This window comes from Balaenoptera borealis, assembly GCF_965194805.1.
Source record: "Balaenoptera borealis genome assembly, chromosome: 6".
Classification (NCBI taxonomy): domain Eukaryota; kingdom Metazoa; phylum Chordata; class Mammalia; order Artiodactyla; family Balaenopteridae; genus Balaenoptera; species Balaenoptera borealis.
Window position 1 is genome coordinate 26,768,375 of NC_138863.1, and position 12,174 is coordinate 26,780,548.

Genomic DNA, 12,174 nt, shown 5'->3' on the forward strand with positions numbered 1-12,174 from the left:
CAAAATATGCAAATCAATCAATGTGATACACCACATTAACTAATTAAGGAATTAAAACCATATGATCATCTCAACAGATGCAGAAAAAGCTTTTGACAAAATTCAACACTCATTTATGATAAAAACTCTCCAGAAAATGGTCAGAGAGGGAACCTACCTCAACATAATAAAGGCCATATATGACAAACCCACAGCAAGCAGCATAATCAATGGTGAAAAACTGAAAGCATTTCCACTAAGAGCAGGAACAAGACAAGGATGTCCACTCTCACCACTCTTATTCAACATAGTTTTGGAAGTCCTAGCCATGGCAATCAGAGAAGAAAAAGAAATAAAGGAATACAAATTGGAAAAGAAGAAGTAAAACTGTCACTGTTCGTAGATGACATGATACTATACATAGAAAATCCTAAAGATGCCACCAGAAAACTACTAGAACTAATCAATGAATTTGGTAAGGTTGTAGGATACAAAATTAATGCACAGAAATATCTGGCATTCCTATACACCAACAACAAAAAATCAGAAAGAGAAAGTAAGGAAACAATCCCATTAACCATTGCAACAAAAAGAATAAAATACCTAGGAATAAACCTGCCTAAGGAGGCGAAAGACTTGTACTCAGAAAACTGTAAGACACTGATGAAAGAAATCAAAGATGACATAAACAGATGGAGAAATGTACCATGTTCTTGTACTGGAAGAACCAGTATTGTGAAAATGACTATACTACCCAAAGCAATCTACAGATTCAAGGCAATCCCTATCAAACTACCAATGGCATTCGTCACAGAATTAGAACAAAAAATTTTACAATTTGTATGGAAACACAAAAGACCCCGAATAGCCAAAGCAACCTTGAGAAAAAAAAATGGAGTTGGAAGAATCAGGCTCCCTGACTTCAAACTATACCACAAAGCTACAGTAATCAAGACAGTATGGTGCTGGCACAAAAACAGAAATACAGATCAGTGGTACAGGATAGAATGCCCAGTGATAAACCCACACACATATGGTCATCTAATTTATGACAAGGGAGGCAAGAACACACCGTGGAGAAAGGACAGCCTCTTCAATAAGTGGTGCTGGGAAAACTGGACAGATACATGTAAAAGAATGAAATTAGAACAATAACACCAAACACAAAAATAAACTCAAAATGGATTAAAGACCTAAATGTAAGACCAGACACTATAAAACTCTTAGAGGAAAACATAGGAAAAACACTCTTTGACATAAACCACAGCAAGATCTTTTTTGACCCACCTCCTAGAGTGACAGAAATAAAAACAAAAATAAAGAAACGGGACTTAATTAAACTTAAAAGATTGTGCACAGCAAAGGAAACCCATAAACATGACAAAAAGACAACCCTCAGAATGGGAGAAAATATTTACAAATGAAACAACAAAGGATTAATCTCCAAAATATACAAACAGCTCATGGAGCTCAATATCAAAAAAGCAAACAATCCAATTAAAAAATGGGCAGAAGACATAAATAGACATTTCACCAAGGAAGACATACAGATGGGCTAGAAGTACATGAAAAGATGCTCAACATCACTAATCATTAGAGAAATGCACATCTAAACTACAATGAGGTATCACCTCACAGTGGTCAGAATGGCTTTATGAAAAAATCTAGAAACAATAAATGCTGGAAAGGATGTGGTGAAAAGGGAACCCTCCTGCACTGTTGGTGGGAATGTAAATTGATACAACCACTATGGAAAACGGTATGGAGGTTCCTTAAAAAACTAAAAATAGAACTACCATATGACCCAGCAATCCCACTACTGGGCATATACCCTGAGAAAACCATAATTCAAAAAGAGACAAGCATCCCAATGTTCATTGCAGCACTATTTACAGTAGCCAGGACATGGAAGCAACCTAAGTGTCCATTGACAGATGAATGGATAAAGAAGATGTGGCACATATATACAATGGAATATTAGCCATAAAAAGAAACGAAATTGAGTTATTTGTAGTGAGGTGGATGGACTTAGACTCTGTCATACAGAGTGAAGTAAGTCAGAAAGAGGAAAACAAATACTGTATGCTAACACATATATATGGAATCTAAAAAAAAAAAACGGTACTGATGAACCTAGTTGCAGCACAGGAATAACGAGGTAGACATAGAGAATGGACTTGAGGATATGGGGAGGGGGAAGGGTAAGCTGGGACAAAGTGAGAGAGTGGTATGGACATATATACACTACCGAATGTGAAATAGATAGCTAGTGGGAAGCAGCAGCATAACCCAAGGAGATCAGCTCAGTGCTCTGCGATGATCTAGAGTGGTGGGATAGGGAGAATGGGAGGGAGGCTCAAGAGGGAGGGGATATGGGGATATATGTATGCACATGGCTGATTCACTTTGTTGGACAGCAGAAATTAACACAGTATTGTGAAGCAGTTATATGCCAATTAAGATCTATTAAAAAAATAAGTAAATAAAATGTTTGAGATCAGCAATGTTCAGAGGAAGCATATGACAGCTAACCAAGCAGAAAGGACTTCGGAAACCTCTTTGTCTCTGCTTTGTGATCCCATTGTCCAATTCTCCTCTCGTGAAGAAAGAATTTAACCTTCAAGAAGGATGGTCTGGATATTTTCTCTGCATCTTATTGGTGATTTCACCAGATGCGGTCTTGCCTCCCTTATTTGCTAAATGGCAGGATATACAGTTTTTACATGTATCTGAAGGCTCCAAGGAGGGTCCTGAATACTCCCAATGTAAGTAAAGAATAGACAGTGATGGCCCCCTCATTCTGGGTGGGGAGAGCTGCCCCAAGATGCTCTCATCACTGATCTAATTTTCATGGCTGCCTCCTGCCTCTTAAGAGAAGTACCTGAAAGCCTCCTGGGCTGTCAGGGAGGGAATTTGATCATAAACTCTCTGGTGACTTGAGAGATTGAACTGTTTGTATACTTATTGGCTAATGGCACATTATCTTCTACATAGTGCCTGTTCAGATCTTGCCTATTTTTTGACTGGTTTGTGTTTTTCAGAGAGTGTCTCTTGAACAAGGGTCAGAAAGCCTGCTGACCAGCTGCCTATTTTTGTAAATAATGTTGAATCAAAAGGTGCCTGTTAAGAACCCTCCTACACTGTTGGTGGGAATGTAAATTGGTGCAGCCACTATGGAGGACAGTATGGAGGTTCCTTAAAAAAATAAACATAGAGTTGCCATATGATCCAGCAATCCCGTTCCTGGGCATATATCTGGATAAAACTATAATTCAAAAAGATACATGCACCCCAATGTTCATAGCAGCACTATTTACAATAGCCAAGACATGGGAACAACCTAAATGTCCACTGACAGATGAATGGATAAAGAAGATGTGGTATATATATATATATATATATATATATATATATATATATATATACATACATACATACATACACACACACACACACACACACAATGGAATATTACTCAGCCATAAAAAGAATGAAATAATGTCATTTGCAGCAACATAGATGGGCCTCAAGATTTTCATACTAAGTGAAGTAAGCCAGACAGAGAAAGACAAATACCATATGATATCACTTATATATGGAATCTAAAACATGACACAAATGAACTTATCTATGAAACAGAAACAGACTCACAGACATAGAGAACAGACTTGTCATTGCCAAAGGGTAGGGGATGTGGGGGAGGGATGGACTGGGAGTTTGGGATTAACAGATGCAAACTATTATAAACAGAATAGATAAACAACAAGGTTCTACTGTATAGCACAGGGAACTATAGTCAATATCCTGTGAAAAACCATGATGAAAAAGAATATGAGAAAGAAAATATATGTATATATGTATGACTGAATCACTGCTGTAGAGCAGAAATTAACACATTATAAATCGCTATACTTCAATAAATTAAAAAAAGAATATTATAAACATCTTTTTGTTAATAAATGTGAATATTTGGATTAAATTAACAAATTCCTAGGAAAAAAATGAATTTGCCCAATCTGCTCCCAGGAGAAATCTTAATCATATTACATAAATTAAATCTGTAATTAAAAACCTTCCTACAAAGAAATTTTTAGATCTAGAAGGTTCTACCAGTTATCCCTTCTAAATATTTAAAGAATAAATAACTCTGGTCTTACACAAACACTTCCAGAGGGTTAACGTTACACAAAACTAAAAAGCATTATTGAATAAAATTGAAGAGATCCTAAATGAATGATGGGACACAAGTTAATGGAGGATAGACCATTTTATACATTAGAAGACTTATTAAAGATTTTAATTCCTCAGTTTTAACAAACTTTGTATTCTAAGTAAGGCTGCTGTGGAAGCTTTCTTATGGAAATTAACAAGGTGATTCTAATAGAAATGAATATAGCCAAGAATAGAACGGGCCATCCTGAAGAAGAAGAACAAAGCTGGAGGATTTACACCTATGTGAAAAAAAGAAATCAGACACAGTAGAGTACGCAGCAAATGTCACCAATTATATGCATTTCAAAAACAGACAAAATAATTTTTGGCGTTAGAAGTTAGAATGGCAGTGACCAACAGGGGAGAGTAGTGGCTGGTCGAGGGCCCAGGTAGGGCTTCTAAGGTACTGCTAATGTTCTTCTTGAACTGGTGGTGGTTACTGAGCAGTACACATAGGTTTTGTATGCTTTTTAATATGTAGGTTGGACTTCACTAAAAAGTTTACTTTAAAAATAGCTGCCTCAGAGATTCTCAAAATCAGCCAGTTCTGGGGATCAACCAGTTCCAAGGGCATAGCACTGTAAACACTGAGCATGATGTACCAGCCAGCCCTTTATCTGACCCTACCAGGAAGTCAGATTAAAATCAGAGGAGATGGAGACATTCCATATCTAAGATCAATAATAGTGCTGGCCTCTTCAATAAGTGGTACTGGGAAATCTGGACAGCTACATGTAAAAGAACAAAATTAGAACACTCCCTAACACCATACACAAAAATAAACTCAAAATGGATTAAAGACCTAAATGTAAGGCCAGACACTATCAAACTCTTAGAGGAAAACATAGGCAGAACGCTCTAGGACATAAATCACAGCAAGATCCTTTTTGACCCACCTCCTAGAGAAATGCAAATTAAAACAAAAATAAACAAATGAGACCTAATGAAACTTCAAAGCTTTTGCACAGCAAAGGAAACTATAAACAAGATGAAAAGACAACCCTCAGAAAAGGAGAAAATATTTGCAAATGAAGCAACTGACAAAGGATTAATCTCCAAAACTTACAGGCAACTCATGCAGCTCAATATCAAAAAACCAAACAACCCAATCCAAAAGTGGGCAGAAGACCTACATAGACATTTCTCCAAAGAAGATATACAGATTGCCAACAAACATATGAAAGGATGCTCAACATCACTAATCATTAGAGAAATGCAAATCAAAACTACAAGGAGGTATCACCTCACACCGATCAGAATGGCCATCATCAAAAAACGTACAAACAATAAATGTTGGAGAAGGTGTGGAGAAAAGGGAACCCTCTTGCACTGTTGGTGGGAATGTAAACTGATGCAGCCACTATGGAGAACAGTATGGAGGTTCCTTAAAAAACTAAAAATAGAACTACCATACGACCCAGAAATCCCACTACTGAGCATATACCCTGAGAAAACCATAATTCAAAAAGAGTCATGTACAACAATGTTCACTGCAGCTCTATTTACAATAGCCAGGACATGGAAGCAACCTAAGTGTCCATCAACAGATGAATGGATAAAGAAGATGTGGCACATATATACAATGGAATATTACTCAGCCATAAAAAGAAATGAAATGGAGGTATTTGTAGTGAGGTGGATGGACCTAGAGTTTGTCATACAGAGTGAAGTAAGTCAGAAAGAGAAAAACAAATACCGTATGTTAACACATATATATGGAATGTAAAAAAAAAAAAAAATGGTTCTGAAGATCCTAGGGGCAGGACAGGAATAAAGACGCAGACGTAGAGAATGGACTTGAGGACACGGGGAGGGGGAAGGGTAAGCTGGGACGAAGTGAGAGAGTGGCATGGACATATATACACTACCAAATGTAAAATAGATAGCTAGTGGGAAGCAGCCACATAGCACAGGGAGATCAGCTCAGTGCTCTGTGATGACCTAGAGGGGTGGGATAGGGAGGGTGGGAGGAAAACGCAAGAGGGAGGAGATATGGGGATATATGCATATGTATAGCTGATTCACTCTGTTATAAAGCAGAAACTAACACACCATTGTAAAGCAATTATACTCCAATAAAGATGTTAAAAAAATAATAATAATAGTGCTGGCAGTACCCTGCCAATTGTGGATCTCACGTCATGCTTCCCGACCTTTCTTTTCCTTTCTTTACACTCAGGTCAAACCTTGAACTGTAATCTGTGCCTGGGATTCCCTCCTGCCTGTGCCCTCTGGAGAGCCCTTTGAGGTGTGACCTTCATCATCTTAGAATCTCCACGTCCTAGTTTACAATTTGATCTAATACGCACTCAAGACTGACACCATGACCTTGCTCTCAGCATTTGTGGTGACCTGTATAAAACTGATCGTGATGCCTTGCCTTGTGTCACTCAGGCTCTCTTGACCACCAACCTGGCCTGATCTCTCAGGGTTTTTTTCCCTGACTTACATTGACTCACAAGCCAACTATAACAAAGCACCCTTGGTCTTAGATAAGCTTCAAATGAATACAATCCAGAAGACCAATCTTAGTGAGTATCCAGAGGTTCAGCTGAAATAAAAGCCTATAATTTTTCTAATAGGCTGAAATGATGGATGTTTGTAGTATAGTCTTTCATCCTACCTCCACAGATCTTCCCCAATGGCAAAAGAAATTGATCTCAGGGCTCTTTCTGAGATTCCTACTTACATGAAGCCATGACATGTTCCTGTGGTAATTTTCCTCCGTGCCGGCTGTACTCATTCCCTCTGGCTCAATGCTGGGCTCACTTGCACTCCAAGGACTCCCTTCTTCAAAAGAAAAATACCAAGAAAGGTTATATTGTTCTGTCTCCCTGGAGAGCATGTTGCTATGGTACAGTGGTCCATGCTTTTGAATCCTAGGGCAGACTACCATGGCCAATGGGTTACAGGGCATAGCGTCGGCTTTAGTGGAGTAATATTAATAGGAGCTGTTCCCTTCACCACCAGCTGGACTGGCAATTACAAGGACATTTATGATCTCTGTTATGGTGGCTTCCATTTTGAGATATGGGAGCAGAGAAAAAGAACCGAGTCAAGTCCCTGAATTGCTGAGATGAGCAAGTTATTGGCTGAGTGTGCCCAAATCCATTCCAGACTGCCCAGACCTCGCAGGTGTAGTTAAGTAGGGACACCAACCAACCTGCAGTGGCCACCAAGGGTGCTGCTACCTCCACTGCCGCTGTGACTACGGCTAGTGCTACCGCTCTTAACACCACCTGGCTTTGCTATCAGAGCTATTTCAAAGATGGGTGGTGCCTCGGAAAAACTAAGGGAATTCGGAAGTAACTGTGCCCAACTGTGGACAACCCTTTGTCCAAACTCGTCTCTGTAGGAAACTGTGAAGGAGACATGTCACAGGAATTCTCCACTTAGTATACTAGATAACAGAGCTTTGTCCCCAAATCTACAAGCTTTTCTGGGTATTTTCTATGACAAAACTATGCTTCTAGCTTGGATAGTTTGACTCAACTGGCTAGGCTACATGGATCAATTTAAATAATTAATTCAAATAATATTTTCCCCCAAACTAACTGATGATACTCTTACAGCTCAGACCTGTAACAAAAGATGTCATAAGGTTTTTTCTATTGTCTCCTTAAAAAAATAAGCTGAATCTTAACTAACACATAAATTAGCTATTTTCAAAGGCAAGGGTGGGTAGGTGTAGAAACATTTTCTATTTTAAACTCTCTTTGATTAAATATACTCAGCTTCTGTTTCAGCAGGCTAGATTGATAATTTATCCACATTTCCTGACTGACTTCTGAAACAACTTACTGAGAAAGAAGAGTTTTACACTTTGGTTTTCATACAGGGACTGAAAGGCAAAGAATATGCACTTCAATTTTTAACCTCACAGTGAAATTCTAGGCAGCTGGTGAGTCCTATCGGCAAGCCTGCTTAATCTTTTTCTCGTCTACTAAGACGATGATGAGAGCCCATAGGACTAACACATTTTGGGATTCAGAGTCTCTTTGGGTCCTATAGTGACAATCTACAATCTCTGATTGTATATAAAGCTTATTCTCAGGAGTTTAACATACTTTACAATCATCCCTAATTTATCTTTAGAGCATCCTTTCACAGTAGGCAAGGAGTACACAGAATTATTCTCATTGGGTAGCTGGGGAAAACAAATCCCTGAGAAGTTAAGTGACTTGCTGAAGGTCACTAATTGTGAGATGTAGACAATCTTTCCTTTCTGAAATTTTGGTTGTTTTTACTAGGAAACAGAGACTTTAGTTTACAGACGACTTTAAGCCAGCTATTCCCAAGGGAATATCTACATTTTGCTTTAAAGGTCTTGACCAGAAGAATAAAGGGACAAAGATCTAGATTGCAAAAAACTGCCCTTGTCATTAAAATGTTTTCTTTCCCTACTGTAGACTCCATATGCTCCCTGCTCAAGCTGTGGTCCTTGAACCAGCAGCATTAACTTTACCAGGAAGCTTGTTAAAAGCGCAGAATCTCAGGCTCCCATCCCAGAGATGCTGAATCAGGATCTGCGTTTTAACAAGCTCCCAGCTGACCCTGTGCACAGTAAGGCTGGAGCAGCCCTGCTCTGGAGGGCAACATAGCTTATGGACTAAACGAGTACTCTAAAACATGACTCTGCCCTCCGTCTACCGATGTGTAAGAAAATGGACTTGAGCTGTTCGGGGATTCGGGCTCTGTCTTCCTACCCCCCGCGTCCCTGCACGCCCCGCTCCTCTGTGTTACCTAGGTCAGCGACAGTGTCCCTGCTCTGGGACAGCTGCAGCTCCTCAGCCTCAGACTCTGAGTCCTGCCGTGATAACTTGCTGCTCTTTAAGCTGCCGACCCGGCGAATGCTGGACAAGGAACCCCCCTTCTTCACCTGGAAACTGCGGGTTCCTTTAAGCTGGAGCAGGCGGGAACCTCCTATCCTGATCTTCCTGCTGGGAACTGTATTAAAAGAATAAAATAGGGCTTTTTCCCCCTTAGTTCTCCCCAGCCAGCGTTAGAGCCAAGCTCTCCCCAGCTTGTGCCTGAACAGCCTCCTGTCTTCTGGCCGGGATGAGCAGCCCGTCTGAACAAGGAGCTTCTCCCAAGCCCCAAGTCAGGCGGCTTTGCTAGGCGGGCAGGAGGCTGGGTCCACCACGAAGGGCTGGTGCAGCTTCTTTCTCGGACACACAGCTGATCGGTGCCGGGAACAACCTGCTCTCTCTCTGGCCCAGAATTCACAAGCATGAGCGCGCCCTCGCCAGGGAGCCCTCCGGGACTGTTAGTACGTTCACACGGCATCAGTGCTCGATTCAGCAGAACCACCAACCATTTGTTTTTGTTTTTCTTTTGAAATGGAACTGACAGACTTAATGTGAGTTAGGGAAAGCCCTTCAGGGAAAATCCCTTGATTTGGGAATACCTCATTAAGAAATAAAAACAAGAGGCGCTTCTCTCTCCAACAGTCAGCAGCGGGTTCCACTCAGTTCCTCAGCAAAGGCACTAAAAGAGGTGTTCAGTGGGGTGCTGTGGGTGAACATGAGTGTGAAATGGTTCCATTTTCACTGCACCTAATGATTTCATAGCATCCTCCTCTCAGTCAAAAGGCTGCGTGAGATATGAGTCCAAAAGTTGCAACACCCTGAATCAACCTTACAGTCTACATGAACCAAGAAGAACATGCATTACTCCTCTTTAGTGTTCTGGAAGAAACAGTCATCAGTGAGGAAAATAAAAGGGTAAAAGAAACACGTTCAACTTGAAACCTACATTTTAACCAAAAGCATCCGTATTTCCCATAGTTGTATCCACACCTCCTTCTTTTTCTTTTGAGGACTTGGTGTTGTCGCACATGGATATTGTAAGGGTGATTTTGAAAGTTTTCAGGGCTTCAAGTGATTATCAGGAAGGGGCTGTTTTTGTAAGGTTTCCTTCTTAAGACATGAACAAGATTTCTTACTAATTATTTAAGGCACAGCTATTAATATTTTAGTGCCAATCAGGAAGATTGCATTTTAGTCTCAAGTTTCTCACTCACAGGAGAGTTAGTCTGTGATAGAACTCATACAGCTCCAAAAAATGTTAATTAGTGCCATATAAAGGAGCCTAGATTCCTGTTGAATAAAGTGAAATGTTTAATCTCTGATTTACTCTTATGATTGAGAAAGACTAAAATTATCACCACTCAGCTGGCAAAGGCTTCATGGAGCTCCCTGAACACATCTGGATAGAATTTCACATCTAGACAGAAATTCTCACAGCACAGTTGAATACATTCCTCAAAGACCATAATGCTCTATTTTAGTTATAGCACAAAACTCATCCACTGTATTTTTCAGTGTTATTTTTAGGTATAATTGAGACTTTATGACTTATCTGAAATGCATTTGAAACCGAATATACTTATCATTTTTAATGGCTATTAATACAATTTATGTCAAAATAGATTGGGAAGTAGAGAAAGAGATTAAAGAAATAATTTAAAAATTTTTACAGAGGCACACTTTGGCATTCTTTGCCTGATTTCATGATATTTTTCAGCCTACAAGTACAGCAAAATAACCCCAGATTAATATGACATGAAAAAAAATTTAATTTTGAGAAACTGTTCTATCACCAAAGATAACTGGAGACATTTTATAGCACTGAAAAAAATAATGTTCAGAATTATGGCATTGATTATTTACAAAGGACATAATATAGTTAGAATTCAGATTTGGTAAAGTACATGAAAGACATCAGTCGAGATTCTACACCACTGAAGTTTAGCCTTTATCTCCATGACAACGAGAACTAGTATGAAAGTAAAACAAATTCATATAATTAGATAAAACTTCTCTTTTCCCTTTTGTCTTACACCACATATATCCATCAGCAAGTCCTGCTGATTCAACACTTCAAAATGGTGTAGGGTTTTGAAAGCCCTGTCACCTATTCCCTAGACTAATATAATTACCAAACTGCTTGCTCTTACCCCCACTCCAACAGCTTGACTCATCTCTTAAATACATAAATCATAAATATAAATATTATATCACTTTTCTGGTCAAAACCTGACAACTCTCAGACACATTTAAATAGAATTAAATTTCTAACCATATCTACAGACCCTATTTATTTGCCCTTTGCCTGACCCTCTCTCCTACCGCTCTTCCCCCAACTCATTCTGTTGCAAACTTGTCCTTTTTGCCCTTCCTCACATGCTCTAAGTTCATTCCTGCATCGGAGACTTGTTCTCACTGTTGTCTCTGTTTGGAAGACTCTTCTCTCAGCCCTTCACATGACTGGATCCTTAACATCACACAAGTCTCAGCTCAATGTCACTTAGGACTACAATCCTTCCTACTTTAGGTCACTACCAATTCTCTGACCCTAACTTGTTTTCTTCATACTACTTATCTCTACTTGAAAGTCCAGAATTTAATGTTATTCACTATTAAGTTATTAACTATTAGCTAATATAAACTAAAATACATGTGGGAAATTTTCCCTGTTCATTGCTGTATTCTAGGAACCTGTAATAGTGCCTGGTATACAACAGGTGCTCAGTATATGACTGTTGAGTGATCACACATGTCTTGGTGTCTGTATTCTGGAATGCCAGTCTTACTTTGTATCTGGAATATGGATAAAATGATCTGACAGATCTTGCTTGGAGATTTTAGGCAGGCATTTTTAGTTCTAAGGATTATTTCATGTTAGTTTTCCTTTGTAGAATCCAAATTGTCCTCAAGTTGTTTATTTCAAGAACTGACATTTTTAAATGTTATACAAACAGATGGCATGAAATTTTAAATAAAATTTTAATAATCTGAGTTAGCAGGGTCCCTGTGGTCCCCATTTTCACATCGGCTTTAGCCTCTGGTATCAGCTTATTAAAAGGATTAAGGAATATTTAGGAATCTTCAGGAAGTTTCTTGCCAACTGGTAAAGGACATTTTATGAATATGTTCTCATTTTATCTATACTTTTAGTTTTCTGCTCCTAATTTATTAAATA

The 12,174-nt window shown here is 39.1% G+C and overlaps 1 protein-coding gene across 6 annotated transcripts in view; it reads right to left on the reverse strand.

Annotated features, from left to right (window-relative positions):
- Window positions 1-12,174, reverse strand: part of UNC80 (unc-80 homolog, NALCN channel complex subunit) — a 237,775-nt gene that overhangs the window by 102,917 nt on the left and 122,684 nt on the right. For 3 of the 6 annotated variants that reach the window (XM_082396407.1, XM_082396408.1, XM_082396406.1), the window contains exons 27-28: window positions 8,935-9,138; window positions 6,881-6,981 (exon numbers count right to left, since the gene is read on the reverse strand). In XM_082396407.1, coding sequence (XP_082252533.1) covers window positions 6,881-6,981; window positions 8,935-9,138 — 305 coding nt within the window. The remainder of the gene's footprint in view (window positions 1-6,880; window positions 6,982-8,934; window positions 9,139-12,174) is intronic. The other 3 variants (XM_082396411.1, XM_082396409.1, XM_082396410.1) reach the window with 1 other exon arrangement.